Source organism: Netta rufina (genome assembly GCF_964035555.1).
Source record: "Netta rufina genome assembly, chromosome: 5".
NCBI lineage: Eukaryota > Metazoa > Chordata > Aves > Anseriformes > Anatidae > Netta > Netta rufina.
In genome coordinates this window covers 32,104,527-32,126,884 of record NC_140128.1, presented here as the reverse complement: position 1 = coordinate 32,126,884, position 22,358 = coordinate 32,104,527, and the positions used below count along the sequence as shown (strand labels likewise).

The 22,358-nt window shown below is 50.2% G+C and overlaps 1 protein-coding gene across 1 annotated transcript; it reads left to right on the top strand.

Annotated features, from left to right (window-relative positions):
- Positions 1-753: 753 nt before the first annotated feature.
- On the top strand, positions 754-18,187 carry LOC311209545 (transmembrane protein 151B-like; the record flags this gene model as incomplete). The annotated part of the gene is made up of 2 exons (XM_084286948.1): positions 754-843; positions 16,757-18,187. 2 exons carry the CDS (start codon positions 754-756, stop codon positions 18,185-18,187), a joined length of 1,521 nt encoding a protein of 506 aa, XP_084143074.1.
- Positions 18,188-22,358: the final 4,171 nt, after the last annotated feature.

Here is a 22,358-nt window from a genome sequence, read left to right as displayed (position 1 = left end):
GGATGCGAGCGGGAGGGAGAAATATTGGCGGTGTGGGGAGGTCATGGCAGGCTGCAGCTCTGGGGGGGAGACCTGAGCTGGGGGTGGGTGAAACCCTAAAGAGGAAGGGACAGGAGAAGCGGGGTGCTTCCATTTCCTCGGGGAGGGGAACTGGGGGGCAGCAGGGCCGTGCAGCCCCCTCCTGCCGGGCCGGGGCAGCCCCAGGGCTGGGTGCCGGTGCGGCCGGGGAGAGGAGCGGGGAAGTTTGCCCCGGCTGCTCCGCGCCCCCCTTCCTGCCCCGGCCGCGGTGTGAGCTTGGGGAGAAGCGGGGAGAGGCACCCGGGGAGGGAAGGAGGGATGCTCGCCCCCAGGGGGAGGCGGGGGGAGCCCCCGGGCGGGGCGGGGAGGGGACCAGAGGGGATGAGATGGGATGGGAAGGGGAGGGAGGGGAGGGCAGGGAGGGAAGGACCCCCCCATGGCTCCCAGCCTCCCCCAGAGGCTCCCACCTTGGGGGGGCCGGGAGAGGCTGGGGCACCCCCCTCCGCCTCGCCTTTCTCTCCTCCCCTCCGCCGCCTCCCTCCCTCCCTCCCTCGCTGCCCGCCTGCCTGGGATGCTGGAAGGAGCCGGGCGGACCCGGCGGGGCGGCTCTGGGAGCGGGGGGCGGCTCGCAGCGGCCCCGTTCCCGGCCCCGTTCCCGGCAGGGGGGCGGCCCGAGGGGGCTCTCCGCCGTCTCGGGGGTCCGCAGCCCCCGCCGCCCGCCGGTGATGGCCAAGGATGTCCTCGGAGGGGGATGCCGAGGCGGCTGCTGAGAGCGGGCCGGGCAGCACCCCCGCCCCGGGGGCGGCCGCCGCCGAGCGGGAGGAGGTGAGCGGCCGGGGATGGGGAGGGGGACACCCACCCGAGGGGGGTTCCGGGGGAAAAAAGGCAGGGGAGGGGGCCGGGGAGCGAAGGAGGGAGCCCCGGGGGGGTGCCCGCAGAGAGGGGGGGCAGCCCCGCAGCCTGGCTCTACCTGCAGCCGCCGTGCGGGGTGCGGAGCGGTGCGGGAGCGGTGCGGGGAGCGGTGCCCGCCGCGCCCTGCAGTGCCCGGGGCGCCGGCGGTGCGGGCGGGGTCCCCGCAGCCGGGAGGAGGCTGCAGAGGGAAGGATGCAGGGGGAGAAACGGGGCCTGTCCAGGGGAAGTTTGTCCCGCCCGGCACCTGGGGGGCCAGGGGTGCCTGCTGCTGCCCAGGGGGTGGAGGTGGTCGTGGGGTTGCAGCTCTCGGGCGCTGGGATAACTTGCAGGCTGGGTTTGCAGTTTGGGGCTTGGAGGGTTTCAAACGCTTGGGCCACAGGACTGAGGACATCCCTCCCATTTTGTCTCGGGGCCTAGGCACTCTTCTTGGCTGATCTGCAGTAGAAAACACCGTAGGAAATAACAGCTTAATGTGCTTCTTCACATCAGCTGCGAAGCCCTCGCTGTGGCCTTGCAGATCACCGGCAGGGAATGACTGATGTGTCTGAGCGGTGACACAAAAAACACTGAGCCACAAGGCACCGGCCAGACAGAGCTGCAGGGCTGTGTGGCAGCCGATGACAATATGCTTACAGTCCTGTACATTTGGGACAGCGAGCGGTCCGGTGTTAGGAATGCCTGAGGTTTCCTTCTAGCCGTAATGTAGCCTTGGCTCCCGACTGTTTTGACAGGTCTGCCACTTGCATTGCGTAATCCGTGTGCAAGTCGTGGAAGTGGCTGAACTTTCTTCAAAATAGTTACCAGCAAGCATAGATGCTCCTGGGGATGCATGGAGCAGCCTCCAAGCAGGCAGAGAACACTGCAAACAGGAGCGAAGGCAACCCCAGAACATTTCTGTGTGTAATTTGTCTGCTTACAGCTTCTCTTCATGTTTACATTACTCGTCAACGGTCTCGTGGTCCTATGGTCGTAATCTCAGCAAAGCTTACGTGGAGCTGCCAGACGCTTGGGTTAAAACCAAGCAACACTTTTTAAAGTCCCTATAATAGAAAATTGACTTCTCAGCTGAGGCTGAAAAAACTATCCTCCGTGGGTGAAAATTAGGGTTTTGTCCTGTCCAATTGCTTTTTAAACACCTGCGATACAGTTCACCGCTACGAGCTGTGGCTGGGCCCAGGATACAGCCGCTGTTCGAGCGGTAGAGCTCCCCAATGTAATTACAGCCCTGCAGAAGATCAATAGATGGTTAATGCTGGAAGGGATTTTTTGATTTATTTGGTCAATGGCCACAAGCTACAGAAGGCTTTCCAATATATTAAGTCCACCATAAAAATATCTAAGCCGTTTCTAGACATGAGAGCACTTGATCTCTCTGCTAAGCACATTATATCTTGCTTCAGTCATCCTCTTCTCAGTTTTTCTTCTGTTCCAATACAAACATTTGCACGTTTGAGTCTATATTTCAAATGCCTGTAACAGTGATGTCTTAACCCTGCAGTCCTACATCATTGGTCTTTTCCTCTTGCTTCCTCCATCTCCATGTAAATAGTGTTGGTTTTTTTTGGTGCTGGGACCTGCAGTTGCATTGAATTGCCCTGAATTAAATAGGCATTTCATGGTCTTCTATATTAGTCTTGTCATTTATGGATTTTACTTGGATCAAATACATGGACTTAAATCTTAACAGTGACTTAAAATTGTCTTTATTGGGGAATAAATCAATGTGAGATAAAATCCTGAGTGAGTGGCAGAGAACGCGCCTCAAGTCTGAGATTTTATTCATGAAAACAGGACAAGCGAGGATGCAGCTGCGGAGGAAAGGAGAGCGGCTGCTCGGTCCCTGGCTGCAGCCCTGGCCCCATCCTTCCCAGGGCCACCTGGGTTTTCTGCTGGCAGTGCTGAATGTCAGAGCAAGCCCTTGGATTACCTGCCACTATTCTGCTGTTTTGTGGTTTGGTGGCTGTTTTTGTTGTTGTTGTTGTTGTTTTTCTGTTGAGATATCGATTGCTAGAGCTGGATGATCTGTACCAGTCATGCTTTTGGTGGTGGTGTAGGATTTTACCACCCCATCAACACTTGTGAAAAAGAATGAGGGTCTTTGAGGTGAGGGAATGGAAGGGACATGGTTTTCCAAAAAAAAAAAATCAGCAGTTATTGCTGTCGATTTATTCTCTGGACATATTTTCCTTCACTTTCCTCCCCACTGCTCTGTCCTGCCCTGGTTAGGCTGTGGGCTGGCTACTTTTCTTGTCTTGCTTGTTACTGTGACAGCCTACACCTACGCTGAAGAGCTGATAGTGACTTTTCTGCATTTTTGCCAACTTACACCTCAATTAGGAAATGGTCTGAAATATTTTTTTAAAACTTAGCTGATTTTTTTTTTTTCAGGAAAGTGAAGCTGGTGAGTACAAACATCATTTATTTGCTACCAAAGCCAACTAATCACTGAAGGAAGCTGAAAGCAGCAGCCACTTGACATTTTGAAATACGTATTTGTCTTGTCTGTATTGGCAGAGTCAAACAGCAGTTGCCCATGACTGGTTTTGTCTTGTCTCACATATCTGAGGACTCTAATTGGGCTTGACATAGCACAATCAGTTAGTCCGTCTAAATAAAAGAGGGAAAACTTCATGGGTAAACATTCCTGAAACCCATGGTCACCAGCGTGATGATGTACTTAGAAATGTTGCAGAAGACGGAGACCACTCAACGCTGTCTCATCTGCCTCTTGCTGCCAATGCAAGGCCCATCAGGAGTTGGTTTCAAAAGCACTGCTTGTGGCCACAAATAACTTAGACTTGGTAGCTTTACATTGTGCCCATCTATGAGCAGAGTCGTACCCACATGGATGGAAGGTGGTGGAGGGACCAGGCAGGCGGCCCTCACAGGTTTATCAGCCCTGCTGTAGCTGCACCTTCCTCATCAGGAGCCCCCCCTTGCACTGCTGAAGCCTTCTCCCTTGCAGACCCCCTTGTGGCTGTTGGGTTCCCACTGCCTCTGTGGCTGCCCCTGCTCCCGCAGAGGCTCACTGTCCTCGCTGAGGCTTCTCTGCTCATCAGAAACAGAATCAGGAACCAGGGCTGGAAAGGAGAGCGGGCAGAGGGCCTGTGAAGGAGGTTAATGTTGGTCTCTGCCATCTTTTAAGCAGAAGCTCAGAAGGTACCAAGCATGAAATGTGGGACCTAGGGAAGCACTTTTCTTCCTCTCGGCTCTTCCAAACCTCTTGCAGAAGACCTACTCCAGTAGCACCCTGAATAATAGCTACTGGTTGGCCCAGTGGAAGGCTGTCACCGTCCCAGGCGAGTATAATTGACCAAAGAGGTAATATTTGTATGGTGCACAGTATTGCCCCTCTTGAATGTGGGTCAAACCGTGCTAGCCCCTTTCCACCCCTCCTGCCCAGTCATTCAGCAAACACAAATCAAGGAGAGCACCTCATTTCTTGATTCAAGTCATCTCTCTCATAAAGACAAAGGAACAATTCCATCAATAGTGGCAATGGAAAAACAGGAAAGCTTATTTTTCATGATCCTGCAGTTCCAGGAAATATTTGCATTGCAGATCCTGTCAAAAGAAAATCCATGCTGAGGCATCACATCTTACTCTGCTTTTGTTCTTTTCTGTGCCCCACTTTATCTTCTGCTCACGTGCCTGTTCTTGGTGCCCTGAAGTTGTCTCTCTTCTCTGTACTTTGAACCAGAAGCTGACAAGAGTTTAAAAAAATAGATAGGAAACAGCAGATGGATGTGTCTGAGCTCTGAGTAGCAGCCTGGGCTCCAGCTGGGGGGGCTTCCAGGGCCAAGGTCCTCCGTCCTCTGCAACAGAGAGAGCTTCATCACAGCCGTGGCTGAGGCTGAACTGCGTTGCTCCTCCTGACTGGTGTTCCTGCTTCCTTCCAGCAAGAGAATTGTTTCGGGGGAGTGGACTGGGGTGACTGGGGAGCTTGTGGAGCTCCGTCACTGGAGGGTTATGAGGACAGCTTTGGCAAACAGCTGCTAAGTGCACAGATGTTGCCTTGTGGGAGAGGAGAAACCAGGTGACCAGGTGCCGTCCAGGGCTGGTAGCTAATGCTGTGCCCTCAGGAGGACAGCCAGCCGGCTGGTACCAGTGGAAGGCAGGGGGTCTGCACACTGCTTTGAAGCCCTAAATACACTCCCTGTTCTCCCTTTCTCACTTCAGAGACCTCAGAAGATAATCTCCCCCAAAAAGGGAAGAGTGGTCACCAAGGCTCCTTTTCACTCAGTGGAAGCCACGGCAGCGATGAAGTAGAAGGTGTCTTCTCCCTAGGAACAGCATGGGGCTTCCTCCCCTTTTTTTCCTACACCTTGAAACAAAATAGCTCACAGCTTTGCTGGTGACCAGGGACACTAGAGGAACAGAGATTTAGAAGAGTGAAATGTCCCCAAATGGTCCATATTTGGTGGGGCTTTGTTCTCGGTGTGTTCTGACACACAGCAGTGAGTTAACACCAAACCCAGCCGCTGCCGAGCTATCAGCGCCGTAAGTCCCTGCAGTTGTTACGGTGACACTGTTGTGACACTGCAGATAAGGCTCTGTTTGATTTCTCACTTATAGCAGGAGCTCCAGTTTCCAGAAAAGCGTGGTTAAGTAGTTAATTAGTTTTAAAGTTCTAATCATGAAAAATATAGTTCACTGAAGGGTTCGCTTTCAGACTATAATCATTCATCCGTCTCCTCTGAGCTTAAGAACTACAAAGTTAAAACTAGTGCACCGTGAAACTTCGCCGAGGTCACGGTTCTCGTAGCAGTGCTGCCAACTAGCCAAAACCCAAGGGGCAGTGCTGTCTCTAGGCGGGTTACAATCCCTGGGATGCTGCCCATGCTGGACCCTACACAAGCTGCGGCCGCCCTGCCTACAGCACATCTCATCCCAAGACACAAAATTAAGGAAGAGAAGTTCCTGGGCCTGACTGCTTAACAGTTTATGCTTTCTGCTCTTTCCCTGCACATCCCGGCCCTGGAACAGCTACCTTGGCTCTGCCCCAGCAGCCTCAGCCCCCCGAGCATGGAGCTCCTGCATGGAGCACCACAGAGGCTGGGTGGTAGCATCCATCAGTAGGGTCCAGCCAGCATGGGGGACCCAAAAAGTGGAAAACAACCCCTTGGGACTGCCTGGAGGTGAGGAGACCAGCTAGAAGTGCAAGCACCTGGTGGAGGAAGAAGGCAATGAGGGCATGTGGTGAAAAGGTGTGAGTGGCAGTCTGTCTGCAGGCCCAAGGTGTGCCATGGAGCTGGAGCAGCCATGGGTCTCAGCAGGGGCCCGTCCTTCTGCAGCCAAGGCAAGAGGCAAAGCCCGTGGCTCTCAGCAGCAGGAACATGGAGCAGCAGGGTGGGACAGCTTACACATCCTCCAGGAGAGTGCTGCTGCGATGCTCATGTGAAAGCACTCTACAAATGCTGTTTTTTCAATGCCTTCAGGAGGTGCAGAAAGGTGTGATGAAGCCACGCCATGCTCAGGTCGGGAAATAAACCCCAGGTGTCCTGGCTCCCAGGAGCTCTCTTAACCATTAGGTGTTTTAAATGAATCTGCAGTGAAATTTTCACATGCTGTCACAGGTTATGACAGAATGTTTCTCTGAAAGAAAAAAGAGTAGCAAGAGAGAGAAAGGAGTGATATTCATCATGAATCCTCTTTTCTCACTGGGAAGCATAAGCTGCTGGGATGCTACCTCGTCTTAACAAGAGCACCATTATAAAATCTCACAGCACCGAGGTCCCAGCTGTGTTCAGAAAGGTGCAGGGATGGGGAAAGGCACTCTCTGAGTCTGGCAGAGCAGTGGTAGATGTTATTGCGGGGGAGGCTCAGCTCAGCAGCACAAGGGACCAGTCACAGCCACAGCCTGAGCCCAACGCCGTGGTGCCAGGAGGTCTTCTGCTGAGACATGGCTGGCCCATGGGAGGTCCCACATGGGAAATAAGGAGGATGGAGACTGAGACACCAACTCACTGAGCCACTTTGTTCTGGTTTTTCTGGTTACCACTTAGGTAACCAGCTTCTATCCCCCATTCAAATCTCAGGGTGTTCCTTTAGAGTAAGCGAAGATTAAATGGCATTAATAATAACAAACTATTTTTCTCATTTGCAAAGGCTGTCTAAACCGGGGCGTTAGACAACAAGGCTGCCGACAGCCTGTGAGGAGCTAGCAAGACGGTACGCCTGGCTTCCTGCTGGATCCAGCTGGAAGATGTCAACCACGTGGATCTCTGCCCTTCCCGCTGTCCCCGTCTCACCAGAGGCTGCCTGGTGGAGCCAGGCTTTCTGTGCCTGCCAGGAATGGTCGATATCCAAGGGGGAGGCGTAGGGAATATGACTTTGTGGCACTGCTGAGTCAAAAGCCAGTGGCAGCAATGTCAGTAATTTGGGGGGGAAAGGGATAATTTTGTTAGTGTAGTATTTCGCGAGCTTGTAGGAAGCTGTCACTGAAACAGCCCTGACTTCTGTTTGCAAATGGTGACCGCTTTGTTGCTAGGATTCCTTTGCGCCAAAAATGTACCTGTGTGGCTCTCCTTGCAGCAGCTTGTGAGCCGGCTGGGGCCGAATGCTTCACGCCCCTCACCTTCCTCCCCTTACATTTTAGTGGGCAGCTTTCTCATCCCGATGCAATGTGCTGCATGGATACTGGCTGGGATCCAAATGCCTTTCTTTTCCAGGATTTCCTTTGTTTATGCTTGAAGAACTTAAAAGTATCCTGCAAAAGCTACCTCTGGATCTGATGTTTTAGAGGACTGGAAGCTCCTTCTGTCCTGACCTCTGCTTTCCTCTTCTTCAGACAGTGACTTTTTAATGCTTGAATTCATGAAGGTGAATGGTGTGAAGTAGCAGGCTGCCTTTCTACAGTACCTCAGGGGGGTCCTGTTGCTGATATTCAGGTGGATCAGCAAGATGTGTGCCTTTCCGTGGTTTGTCTTGTCCTGTGATAGCCTCTGCCAGGGAGAGAATTGAGTGCCTCCGTTTTGTGCACCTTTCTGCCCTCCGGTGAGGGAAGGAGGAGATTAAATCTCTGCGGGGCTTTGACCAACCAGAAGCCCAGCCATCCCCATTCACCGCAGGAGTACAGCTGCTGAAGCGAATGCCTCCGCATTGGTGACACAACCAACATGTGGCATGCGCGCAGGGTGCTCCTGTTAAACCAAGTCACAGAGCTTCTCTGCTCGGTGCTGGCAGCACAGCCCCTGCCTGCGTGAGGTTTTCACTCCGGCAGGAGCTCCATGGCAGAGGAGCAAATGGTGCGTTCGAAACGTTCGTGCAGAACCATACGGCGTGTTCAAGGACCGAAGGGAAATTCTCTTTGATGCTAAATGGCTTTTTCCGTTGCCTTCTATTCCTGATATTTCCCTTTCCCTCCGTGCTGGCAGCCATGCTGAGAGCACTTTCTATTGGCTCAGCGTGAGCTGGGGGTAATGGGCTTCTTGTAGTTCAAGATGGATAGGAGGAGGGATTTTATTTCAGGCTCCCCAGGAGGGAATTTATGAGATGACTGTTGTAATATCTCCCTTTTCCCTCACCAGGCCTTATTATCGATGCCCCATGTGGTGCCCAGATTGGGTCACATGGTGGAGGAGTACTTCTAACAGTCGTACACCAACATCTGGTTTAGCACAGCCCTGCAGGCTCCTTTCTTTCTGTACTAATGAGCATCTCACCTAGGAGTTCACTTGGCCCTGAGAGGCAAGAAGAGGTTGTACTCTGACTCTTCTCCTGTCGTTGTCTTCTCCCTGGTCACCCCACTCTCCTTGATCCTTTCACCAGGATCTCCTCAGGACTTGGAGGCTGACATCTGCACCCAGGTCAGTGGTGGCTAATTGGGGAAGTGGGGTAGAGATTTCCTTGCCCTCATTGAATCGTCCCTGTCTCACCGGACACATGCAAGGCCTTTCTCAGCAAACCGGAGGCTGGTCCTGGAGTCAGAGCTCACCTCAGTTACGGTCAACAGCACAATTGAAAGCTCGCCTGGCAAGGACTTGCTGGTCCTCTCTGCATTACATCCTGCCACGTCCATCAGGAGTTGAAACATTTTCCACTGCCCTCTCCTGATCAGGATGGAAGAAGCCTCATAGTCAGAGACAAAGATCTGCTTTCATCCAGGCAGGTCGCCACCTGCCAAAGTGTGTGACTTGTGGTTATTGATTGTTCTTCCCCTTTCATCTATCTCATTGGGATGTATTTGTCACAAGTATAAATCCACAGAGGCAAATGAAATTGTGGCTGGCATTAATTTATCCCCCATTTTCAGTTCTTTCTCCTCAACATCTATTTCTCTTCTTGCAGTCCTATGTCAGTGTTTCTCTTTTTCCCCTGTGGACAGGAAGACTACGCTTGCAAAACTAAAACAAAAACAAAAGACAAGATTGACTCTGCTCACATGAGCAGCCCCAAGCTGTGGGGTCACTTTGCTGTTGAAGATGGTGCTCAGGTCACCCCACGGTGCTGGAGGAGAGCAGGAATGCACCAAGACGCCGGGTGCTGCCTCATGCCTCTGCTCCCAGGGCCCGACTCCCTCCCAGCCCAGCCCAGGCTGGCAGGTCCCCATCCTCACCCACCACAGCCCCTGCCCCAGTGACATTTGCATTTAGAGAACGTCTAGGCCACCCTGTTCTCTCTTCCACCTCTTCGCCTCCCTCCTCCTGTGTTTCCTTCTCATTTCTCTATTTCCATTCAGGCCACGTCTTCACCACCCTCTGTTTTCTCTCATTCTTTCATTTCAGACATGATAGCATTTTGCTTCAGCAAAATTGCAGCTCTTGAGGTCAGCCACCAAGGGCAAACACGTTCACACATAAGGTTTCAAGGGACAGGAAACGCTTTTGGCATGATTTCCCCGAAGGAGAATTTAAATGCTTTTGAAATTGGGGAACCCAGATATCTGACTGCAAACCAGACACAGGCAGTCAAAGTTGGACCCCAAACTGTCCACAAAACAAACACTAGAATAAATTCCTGCTGTTGCAGCATATTTTCTGCCTATCCAGCTCATGATGGAGTTTTCAAAGAGACTGAAGTACTGAGTCTGGCAGAAGAAGAAAAAGCCATTTTGTTGTTACAGAGCTACAGAGAAATAGTAAACATATGGCAAAATAATATACAGGGTGTTTTTTTTAAGGACTAACTCCAAAGCAGTGTAAACAGCTTCCTTTGAACTTCACAGGCCATTTCTCCACGTCCATCAGGGTCAGCTTGGTAGCCTTCAGTTCAAATTTATTCTAGCAGCCCGGATTGGAAGTGGACAAAACAAGAGGTTTATAATTGTCACCGTAACCATTTGCATGCCATAAGCAGCACAGAAAAAGAAGTAATGCTTCAAGCCCACACTGCCATACACCTGCTTTTGGAGTAAAATGCAACTACTGATTAATAGCATGTGACAACAGCAAGCTAGGTAATGACATGCTCCACCGAAGCTCTGGAGGGTTTGTCTTAGCATTGCATCTAGAGCTGCTTGCGGGATTACCCCCGGCAGTCAGCACTGGAAGTGTGAGGAGCACCTCGGTGTGCACACAACACCCACAGCCTTGTGCTAATGACTGACACTTGGCTTTATGAAGACTTGTATATGTAAATGGGGTATTTAGCCATTAGATTGGCAGAGTTCTGGAGGAATAATGACCAGATTTGACACTATCCATTGGATTTAAGCATAAAATCACTGCTGGTAACATTTACAGTTGGCACAAACATTACCAGGCTGTTCTGTTATGATGAGATGAGCACTGTCCTACAGAGGGATCTGCTTCATTTAATAATTTGGTTATTCAATCCAAAGCCAAATCTGAAGTTACTCATTTCAGGGTGGAGAGTGCAGCCAAATCTTTAGCTATCTTCAAAACCATGACTCAAAAAACACCTAGGAGCAGTCAGTGTTTGAATTTACATACCCAGGGTGGTGCTGGTCCAAAATCTACTAATGCAATTTTTGGTGATATTAAAAAGGGAAAATGTGTGGGAATGGGAGGTCCTTTTATGTTTTGGCATGAAGTCAGTGAAATGAATGCTGAAGTCCTGTATCCACTTGCAGGGTACACATTAAGAAGGATTTCAAGGTGCCAGAGAGAGAGTGGAGCACCAAAGGGCAGGAATAAAAGCTGTGCAGTGAAGGACATTGAGACCTTGACCCATTTAATATGTCAAAAGAAGGCTTAGAGGTGTCAAAATTAGCATGGAGAAGCACCTTCGGAGAGAGAAGGAAGCAGTATGAAAGAAGTCTTTCATCACATGGAGAATGGGCATCCCCACTGCCATCAGTGGGGACTAAAGTGAGACAAAATTACAATGGCAGTGAAATTTCAACATCAGAACAAATTGCAGAAGGGATTGCAGGCCCTTCATTTGCTTTTGTCTATAAATTAATGCAGTGTGTCTTTATGGAAGATGAGCTTTCACCAGCCACCAGTTACTGGAATGTACATAGGACTGTAGAGTGAAATTGCACTGCCCGTGAGGTATAAGAGCTAAAGAGAGAAGGTATGGTGTCTCCTGGTCTTAAGGTGTAAAGATAGCTTGGATCATAAGAGGAGCTGAACTTTTCTGACCCAGAATAGACTTGCAAAGTCGATAGAAGAAATCCCTATGACTACCTGTGATGACTAAAGAACCATCTGGCTCTTTACTGTATTGTAACCATCCCAGCCATCACCTAGGACAGCCATGTGGTCAGTGAGTGAATCTGGCCATCAGATAAGCTGGTGTCCAGAAGTCAGCAAAGGCAGTGAGCCTTCACTGATAAAACTGAGGCACTTGAGGTTCAAGGTAGGCACCCAAAATCCTGTGCTGGTGGAATCAGTCTGGGCTTCTTTGCGCATCCCTTCCTCCGCATGCTAATGGGGAGACGCTTGCTTGTGGGAGCAGGGGCATCCAGCCCTCCATGACCTGCACCCCAGGAAACTCATTCCTGGTTATGCACCCATCACAAGGAAGGGACCCAGGGACACAAATCATCCAGAAATATTTTGTTTTCTAGCATAAATCTTAAAGTTCAAATGTGCCTTTTAAGGAGAAATCAGGGCTTGGTGTGTGTCTGTGTGTGTGTTGGGCTGTGTGTGTAATTTTTTGCCTTCTTGGCCACGTCGGTGCTGTTGCTTGCAAGCTCACGTAGGATGGCTACCAGTTACAACCCAGCTGCCTGCATCTTCATGCTGGTCTCACAAACAGTCCAGAGATGGGTGAGAGAGCCAAAATCCTGGTCACCCACCCCTCCAGCCCCTGGCCACACTCTGCTCCAGCTGCCAAGTGCTGGGCCACACGCTCCCCCTCTCCTCTCTCCCCAGCCCTTTACACTAGGCAGGATTAACAGCCCAAATTTGCACGCTGTTACAGCACGAACTACTTTTAAATGATTTTAATTATTGTTGCTGCAGCCAGAAGCCGAGCTGGCTGCTGCAGAGCTGGGGCAGGAGCAGGGTGGGTGTGCCGGTCCCTGCATACCAGCGTTTGATCTCCAGCATCCACCATCCGAGGGTGTCTTTGAAGGCAATTGCCCTTTCAGCCACTGCCTGGGTGCTTTATCATTTGCAAACTAAGTTCTGCACAAAGTTTCTTGAAGGAGAAATAATCGAAATGCTGCTAGCCTGGAAACTCCTGTCTGCTGTAGGTGTCAGTTGAATTTCCAGTTTTCCTTCAGCAGCTAGGGCTTTCCAGACTATTTTCCAGCAACTGTGGCAACAAATTAAATAACATCTATCATTTAGTGTCTTGGAAGACTCCACGCCACCAGACAACAAACAGACCATGGGAGAACACGGACCCGCCTCTCCATTTTGTGTGGGATGCAGATACATCTCTCTGCCTGAACTTTTTTTTTGGAAAGAATGAGCCAAAAAGCCCCAATGTAAAGGTAGAGTGGGGAAGGGCAGCTTGGGGCAGGGCTACCTCTTGTTTTGGGTTAGTGACCCAAATCTGTGGGCCCTAGTTTGCAGGGAAGGTGCCTGGTGACTGAGCTTTCGCCTGTTCTGGGACAGTTGCTACTTGGCCTTGGCTTTCTGAAGGGCTCGCTGACCTCACTTTCTTCAATTACATTTCTCTGTTAACATTTTCCATGGGTTATGGTTTTGCTCCACATCAAAACGACACAGAAGCCACAGCATTCCCCAGAGAATGCAGCCCTCGGTTGCTGACTGGCCCAAGTTATCATGGAAATTATTAGTTTTCTTAAGCATTTATTGTAGTCATCCCAAAACACAAGCTTACCCCATTTTGATCTGAAACATTGCACATGGCAAGGAGAAGATTCCATGTAGTACCACAAACACCATGCTTGCAAGAAGGTGGTATGTTAATTAATAAAGTCTGGGAGCCACTGGTTTAACATGTTAATGAATTTGTTATGCAAAGATAGATGGAAAGATATATTTCCTTATTTGACTTTTGAATGTCTGATGCTTTTGTTGTAACTATTTATTATATTTCCTGTCTTTCTTACAAACACACTAAGAGTGTTTCTAATATTATAAGGAGAAATAAGGAGATATAGGCCAGATGAACATAGGTAGGACATGAAATGAGAGGGACAGCCGAAGGGGCAGACCCTGCAGGAGAGATCCTTTTATACCTGAGGACTGCAAAGAGTCAGGTCTGGTTGGCAGCAAAGGAGGGTATGAGGCGGTGGGTCAGAAGAAAAGAATCATGGTTTTCCCAATGGGTTTTGAGCACAAAGGCCCTGTGGAGCTGGGCTGATAGGTGTGTGTGCATCCAAGAGATCTGCCAGTGGGCATTATGGCTGCATGTCCTCACTAATGCAGGAAGGAGAAAAGCTGAATTTCTTACAAGCTGAAGTGACAACAGTGTAGGTACTCCAGCTCGGGCAGACCCAGCCCTCTCAGTGCAGGGGTCTGAAGGCCAATTTTGAGGTATCTCCACAGGACACATCCAGAGACCTGGACCTGCAAGCCTTGGAGCTGCTTCCAGCTCAGGCCTGTGCTGCTTTGGGACTGGTGAGATCGCAACCACCCCTTTCCCCAAAGCTGGGGTGGCATTTCATGGGGCTAGGCATGTTAAGAGGCATTTGCCAGCTCTCAGGCTCCATTATGGCCACTGATAACCCTAACCAGCAGGGCTGGTTGAATCAGTCCTTGGGTAGGAGCCAACCTGTGGGCTGCAAGTTGGAATATAGAGCTTCAGAGAGCAGAGAAGTTTATTAGGCAAAGGGAATGGAGATAAATGAAAGGTGGGGATTGCAGTGCCTTTGGCAAAGAGTGCCTTAACTGACATGGGACAGCCCTTGCATGGCCAGGCTGAGAGTGCTTCCAGTGGGTTCTGGAAAGGATTGGGGTTCCTGGAGTACTGAAGCACACACCTTACATTACAACTGGCTGCTAGACATCCTTAGCTGGGTCCTCAGCGTTTCTGCAGAGTATTAACCAGATGCTGTTCGTGTGAGATGTACCTATGGAAACAACTTGCTGAGTGCAGACTTCAATTCCCATGACAGAACCCTGCCCCACTGTCTCCTTCTGCTCCATCCCAGAGATTGGAGTAGAGAGTTTCACTCGCAGAGTTTTCTTCACCTCAGTAAACCTTCAGGGGAAAAAAGGCTGGAGGTTTGCAGTTCTTCATTGTAGTCCATATTTTTGCATTATGACAGCGCTCAAAAACTCTAGTTCCATGTAAAGTCAAGAGAAAGAACAAAAGACAGAGATTCCTGGCAGAGTCCCCAAGAGCCAGGACAGCCAGCATGCAGCTGGGCAGAAGGCTATGGCAGAGCAGTAATGGCACTGGGACAGAGCAGTGGGTATTTGACAAGAGTTTCAAGAGATGAAACTCTTAATGACTGCATGTAGACTCAGGAATTCATCCCCCAAACTCCCATAGACAGTATTCAGCTGATTTGGGTCTGCCTGAAGCCACTTCCTTGCTTTCCACAAGGCTTCCTGCCAAAGGCTAGGAAAAAAAACAGCCTTATTCTTTCTCATACTAAGGTCTTTTCTCTGCCCTACCTGCAGAAAAGGTGTTATGTACCATGCCCTGTTTAGCTCCTCTGCACCCATTCTGGCCACTGTTTCAGTCAATGGCCTTAGTAAAGAGAACACAGTCCAAAATAATTATTCTTCCTTCTGTCACAAATATATACAGAAGGCTTGGGATCAGAATAGAAATTCTTTGTAGGTTTCTTCTGGATGCATCAGGAAGAATCGTGGGCCAAATTCTGCCCTTAGTTGCTGAAGATGAATGGTGTAGCTCCCTAAAATAAATAAAATTACTCTGCACTTACACAGCATCAGATTAGATGCTACAAAATCAAAGACCTAACCCTGTGTAGTCTATTTGGCAGTGCTCAAAGCGAATCATAAAAACCTCTACAGTTACTTAGAAGTGGCTCTCTCACAGGAAAGAAAAAAAAAAAAAAAAAAAAAAAGGCAGTATTAAATAGTATTAAACCTGATCTGATAGCCCTGCAAGGTTAGGTGCCAATGCTTCCATCTCATTGAGAAAACAGTCAATTCTTTCTAGTGGTGCCGCGCTATTATTTCCTGAGTCATAAGATGCTGGTTCTTAAACTCTTCGCTGGTTCAAGCTTACTTACTGAATCCTAACTGCTCTGGGTCTGAGCAAGCTATATTGGGTGAGAACTTTATCTCTGGAGAAAAAGAAAAGACATTTCTCAAACCTAGCATCTGCTGGTGTCTATGCAGTAGTTTGATGCACGGTGGCCCCTTGAGAGAAGGAGTAGCAGCATGCTTCTATTTTTGCATAAAATCAGGCTCAGCAGAGGGCATGATGATGCACGAATATCAGCGTGTAACTGCTTTCTCACTGTCGTTTTCTCAGAGTTAGGGGGAAGTGAAGGATGGTGGTGACGAGAGAGATGCATTCAGCCCTCCACATGTCATGTACTTTCTTCAGACCAGCAGCTGCCAGCCAGGAGTGTAACCCATGCTGCTGCTGCTGCTCTTTGCAGAAAGACAACTCTGTTTCTGCTAGCTGCTTGGCTGGATTTGGTCTTTTTTATTATAGCCCAACATAGCATGACAATGCAGCTGATTCGCTGCAACATCGCTGGGGTAAGGACTGCAATCACATCGCCTCAGCAAGCACAGCGGGAGCACAAGAATGCAAACTCCCCCTCCACTTCCAGCCTGACTTTTGTGACTTGAAAGACAGGGATGTGCTGCTGCATTTTAGATGTTCACTCATACACCCTTAGCTCTAACACTTAAACCACTCAGGTGTTTTAGGTAGGAGCTCATCTTCTAACCAGCCTGCAGCTATCCTGCACTGTGCTGTAATTCTGACATTTTTTTTTCAAATAAATGTGCTCGAATCTGGTAATTTTCCTGATGGCTCACCTCCAAGAGAATGGTGTCGATCACTCGGTAGGTTTCAGGGCTGGGGCTGAGTCAGCTCTGACTCAGGCAGCAGCTCCGGCTCCGCCAGGCGCTGGTCCCCTGTGCCGTGCAACCCAGGGGGCTGTGGCTCCACCAAGGACACTTCTCCCTGCCCTCCCGGCAGTGTGGTGCAGGAGACCCCCAAATCACAGGGGCAAGCCCACAGCCCTGTGCTTTCAACCGGTTATCAGCTGTGAAGCTTTCTTGGCCTCAGAGGAGGGTGTGTAGATGAGGGCGGGTGCTGGCTCCTTGCAGTGAGAAGGGCATGGGGGCCTGTCTTGCCCCCACGGAGGCCCCGGTGTTTCTGGAAAAGCGGTTTATATACCTGTTTCTGTGAAGTAGGGTGGTGTCGCAGTCCTCAGGCAGTTGAGAGTGAACCCAGACACAGTCTGGAAAGCAAAAGGCACCATGTGTGTGCTATGTAAAGCAGTGTGACTGACAGGTTCCTCTCTTTGTCTTTCTCCCCCCATCCCCGGTGGTGTGATTTGAAGCAACGCCCCGTGAAGCAGTCCCTGAGTGCCTGCATGTGCAGAGAGTCCCACTGGAAATGCCTCCTCCTCTCCATCCTCATGTATGGCTGCCTGGGAGCGGTGGCCTGGTGTCAGCTGGCCCGGGTCACCAAGCTCAGCTTCGATAGCTCCTTCAAGGGCAAGTCCATGATCTACCATGACAGCCCCTGTTCAGACGGCTATGTCTACATCCCACTGGCCTTCCTCTCCATGCTCTATGTGGTTTACCTGGTGGAGTGCTGGCACTGCCACGTCAAGAGAGAGCTGCAGTACAAGGCGGATGTGGACAGCGTCTACGAATGCATCAACCGCATGCAGCAAGCCACTCCGTGCATCTGGTGGAAGGCCATCAGCTACCACTTTGTGCGGCGAACCCGGCAGGTGACCCGGTACCGCAACGGCGATGCCTACACCACCACGCAAGTCTATCACGAGAGGGTCAACACCCATGTGGCTGAAGCTGAGTTTGATTACTCTCACTGTGGGTACAAGGACATCTCCAAGGAGCTCCTGGGCCTGGAGAGCTACACAGCCACCAAGCTGAGGTTCACCAAATGCTTCAGCTTTGCCAACATTGAGTCTGAGAACTCTTACCTGACCCAGAGAGCTCACTTCTTCACAGAGATCGAGGGTCTGGATGACTACATGGAGGTGAGGGAAGGCATGCAGCTCAAAAATGTGGACTTTAAAGAGCTTATGATGGCCTACGGGGACCCGGATCACCTCCCGTGGTATGTGTCCCACTACGCTTTCTGGGTGGCTGCCATCCTGATGATCTCGTGGCCGCTCAGGGTACTCATAGAGTATCGGACTGCGTACGTCCACTACCACGTGGAGAAGCTGCTGGGCCTGGAGTACACGGCACCCACTGCAGTGGAGGAGCCCCTCTACAGGTACCGCATGCCCCGAGATGCCACGCAGGACAGCACGGAGCTGGAGTGGCACATCTGCACCAACCGGCAGCTGATCCCCAGCTACTCGGAGGCCATGCTGATGGACCTGGCTGACTCCCCGGCCTACAACAGCTACACCGTGTGTCGGTACAGTGAGGCAGCCCACGGCTGCGAGCGCTGCAACCGCACCTCCAGCACCTCCTCCATCTTCTCGCGCCACGCTTTCCACAGCTGCAGCGGCAACTCCCGCCTGTCCCTCAACACCAGCCGCTTCTCCCTCTGCCGCGTCCACGGCTCCCATAGGACAGGCCTCTGGAGGAGCCGCAGCAGCAGCATCGCTGACCGGGGCTGCCACGACGAGCAGTGCTGCTCCTACTCCAGCCAGCTGGCTGTCAACGAAAACCCCCCAACCTACCACGATGCCCGCTTCTTCCCCGTCTTGATCGTGCACAGGCCAGAGGGGCACGACGGACGGCCCTTCTACGTCAGACGCTCCTCCTGTCTGGAAACGTCTCTGTGATGGGCCCCTGTGGTTTCTCAGCTCCTCTGCCCTGGGACAGATTAACTGCTGTGGTTGCAGAGATGCCACAAGCCTGCAAACGTCAGTCTGCAGGACGAGCTGCGGATTTCAGTTCAAAACCTGCCATTGGACGAGGATATGGTCACCCTGACAAGTGGCCAACCTCATTTCCAAAGCTTATTTTCCTCTCCCATTGGTCTCCCTGTTCATTTATCCCCTCTTCCTTTCGCTCTTTTACTCCTCATTATTTCTTTGTTCCTTGGGTCTCTGCCTCTTCTCCCATCCCGCTCTTTCTTTTACTTTCCAATCACAGTCTTTGACAGCTGTTTCCACGGGAGGATTCATAAAGCCCGTGTTTTGCAGTGCATTTGCCCTCTTGGATGCCCTGCAAGGTAAGAAACTCAGAGACAGCAAGGCCAAGCGAGGCACTGAAACGCCTGCGGCCAGTCAATGTCAAGTCAGGAGGAGAATTCAGATCTGCAGGCTCTGAGTTACCTGCAGCAAACCCCAAGCAAAGCTTTTCAAAAATTTATTTTCACCAGTCACTTTCTTTTCTCTCTCTACCCTTATCTTCCTGTTTCGGTTTTCTCATTTCTGCTTTCCAATTTTTTCACTGGGTCTTTCTGGGGTTTTGCCAGGTATCTTTCAGCCTATAATTGGCTTCCATTGCCCCCAAATTAGGTATTTGCAGCACAAATTTCACTGACCACTGACACAGCCACAAGATATGCCCCTGAGAAGTGCTGAAGACTTTCACCACAGATTAGTGAGACACATGAATAAAGCAAAAAGCATGCCCTTTGCTAACCTTGCCCTGCCTGGTCTGTGGCAGAGATGCTGCTGCATTTCCAGCTGTAGTTAACCTCATTCAGCTCCACCAGTGTTAGCAGTCGTCGAGAGCCGTAATGTAGATCAGTGCCCTGTTAGTGCCACTATTTTTAGGACTGTAGGTCAGGTTTGTGGTTATTTCATTCCTACCACTTGCTCAGAGCTGCAAGGGCTGGCAAAGGGGAGAGGGGCCAGGGAGGGAAAGGTAAAGGTGGTGCTAACCCACCACAACCCACCCACTGCTAGTTCAGAGGCTCTTCCTGCACAGCTTCCCCATGAGCAGGTGCAGAGCCTTCAGTAAGCTGTTAGATCAGCCCAGCAGGGTCACAGCCAGGAGGTGACCAGTCCTGGCAGAGCCAACTGAGACCTCCAAAGAGCCAGGGACTGACCCAGGAGCTCCTGGCTGTGCCCAGGACCCATCAGGGACCCCTCAGGCTGCCAAACCTCTGTCCCACAAGGGACAAGCCATGCGCTGAGCAAGCTCTGTACCATTTCATCGCGTGGATGGCAGAGATGGGCATCAACCATGACTCGCAGGGGAACGCAATACAATCGCAATACAGTAACTGTGAAAAAAAAAGCGTTGTAACTCCCTATGGCAAGTAGGTAAGGAACCAAGGGGCTGGCAACAAATGCTTCCTCCCGAGTCAGTTCTGTGTGTATCTATGTGTAATACGAGATTTGTAAAGTCATATCGGTATGTGTAGAGTATATATAACTGCATACTTCTATGGTGATTTCTTATGGCATTGACTGTTGCACCATGTTAAATATATTTTGTTTTGGTTTGATGACTCCGTTTTGATGCACTGTGTTTTATTTCAACTCCGGAGATAGAAACATTGCTTTCACGTTGGCAATACCTGGCCAACCTGCTGTGAAGGATGGCACCATCAGAAAGGTTTAAATTTCTATGAGTCAATCTTTTTTAATGTAAATACTTTATGTATGATTTATGTGACATTTTCATTCTGACAGCTTGGCATTTATTGCAAAAGATAGATAACACATACGATGTGTTAGTTTATCACCTCTAAAAAAGAATAACCAACCCAGACACATGGAAGAATCAGGTTTGGGCTCAGGGTAATGATTATTGTTGGACTGGGACCAAAATCCTTAACTGGATAAAAGTCAAATTTAGGAAAGAAAAAGAAAATTAAAAAAAATAAAATAAAAATCCAGACTTAGATCCACCCCATAATGACCAAGTCCCAGTCCCCCAGCCAAGAGTCTAGGAAGGAGGAAAGGATCAGACCCAAACTCCAGGCTCAGACTCATCTCTGATTTACTTTTATTCTGAGGATGGAGTAAATGCAAGTCTTTCATATGGTTCCCTCCCCTTGTCTTCACTCAGACGGAAAGTTTAAACCAGCACATATGGAAGGTTTGAGAGCTGGAGGAGGCTGAAGCTTGCTTCAAGAAACACAGAGGCTGGAATATTTCAACACTGCTACTGACTGAAGGAGGTGTTAGGGAGGGAGACAAGAAAGGAGAAATGAAGAGATGGTAGAATAATATAAATTAAAAGAGAACAGAGTTCGGATGCAGCTCAGATAAATCTCAAACAAGCAGCAGAACTCAGTTATGGCAAGCTAGCCCCGGGCAGAGTCAGGGTGCATTTCAGTCTTCTCAAGTAGCTGCTGCAGCCACCTGCAACTTTAAATGCCATGTCCAAGGTCTTGGCATAGCCAGCTGGGTCCCATATGTATTTCGGGACTGAGTGTTATATTTGGGTCCTCAGAAGTGGCCACGTTAAACAGTGTTATTATCCGACATGAACAAGCTCTAGCAATCCCATTATTATGATGGGTAGGGCAGAGAATGAAGACAGTTTATGCCAAGTTTAACCTTTGCAGTGTCCTCAAAAGGAAAAAAAAAAAAAAAAAAAAAAAGATCCAGCAGCTCTCAAGCTGTGTTCTTGTCAGTGTTTGAAAAGCCCAGAGGGTTTCTACTTCCTTGCTCCTTGTGATCTGGCCCAACCTTGGGGAATTTATTTGAGAAGTATTCCCTGAGCTGCAAAAGTCCCCCCTTCCCTGCTGGAGCTCCCTCCTTTTACTTGCTGTAGCCACTGGTGATGATGACTGGAAAGCTGGGAGCAGCTCCCATAGTGACCTAGGCTTGAATATGCTGATTTCAATAGATGTCCCGCTCAGGAAGCACCTGAGCAGTCATCCTGGGACTCCTACCCAGCAGGGCAGGGCTGCTCCTGCCAACCCTCGGACCTCATGTCATTGCCACTCTTGCCAGTGCTGCAGCTTCCTGACGTGATGGATCAGTCCCCTAACGATGGAGGGAATGCTGCTGCCCTTTAAATCCTGAGGCAGAGGACAAAGAGGACAGGTCCTCAAACCTGGCAGCTCTGTGGAAACACCTTGCACAAAACAAGAGGATTTTGTGTCTAATTGCAGACTGTTTTGGCAATGGAGCAGTGGCACAAGCAAGCCACTTTTGCTGACCTTTTAGGTATGGGTGTTTTGGAGCACTGTCTTACTCTGAAGTGAGAGGGATGGGCCAACTCATCCTTGTCCCAGTGGGTTTCAATAACTAGAAATGGCTGAAAAGCAGAGGAAGGTGAGGAAATCCAGCAAATCCCACCCTGCCTCCTTGCCTCCCTCTTTCCCTTTCTGCCTTTTTCTTTCTCCCGTGTCTTCAGAAGCCTCTTAGTATGGGGATTTCACCTCCTGGTTACTGTGTAGCTCTTAGGCATATTCTCAAGCATGCCCACACTGCCCAGCAAGTCTGGTGAGAGGTGGCAACACACTGTCACAGCAGCAGAAGTAAGAAAAAGAAGAAAGCACCAAATTATTTGTGAGCCACTGCGTTTGTCCTTTGCCTGTTCACAGCGGCACTGTCACTGGTGTCACAGCTTGCAGAACAAAGCCATGCCACTTAATTCAGCGACACGAACGGCCAGGAGACTTTATTTTTCTTCAGTTCCTGAAAGCATTTCAGAATCGCCAGTTCCTTTGATTTCTGCATGGCAATATAGCACTCCTCTGTAAGTTTTCCCACAGCAGTTTGCACTCCAACTGGCAGTGCACGCAGGATCTTGGTCCAATTTTCATATGGCTCTTCCTGCCTCTCGCTGTTGACATAAAGCCCTTCTCAGACGAGCTGAAGCCAGATCCCCTGCTAGTGAAAATTCCCATTGTTCCTCTGATTCCAGCAAAGCTTTGCTGTCTTACACCAGCTCAGTGCCTGGCCTGTATCATGCTGCAAGAAGTTCCCATCTCATGCTCCCCTTGGCAGATAAAAGCTCCCTTTCCCTTCTCCATCCCCTTCCCCTTCAGCCTTTGGAAGGGTCACACATGACATTTGGGCAAAGCACACTGTGCCCATT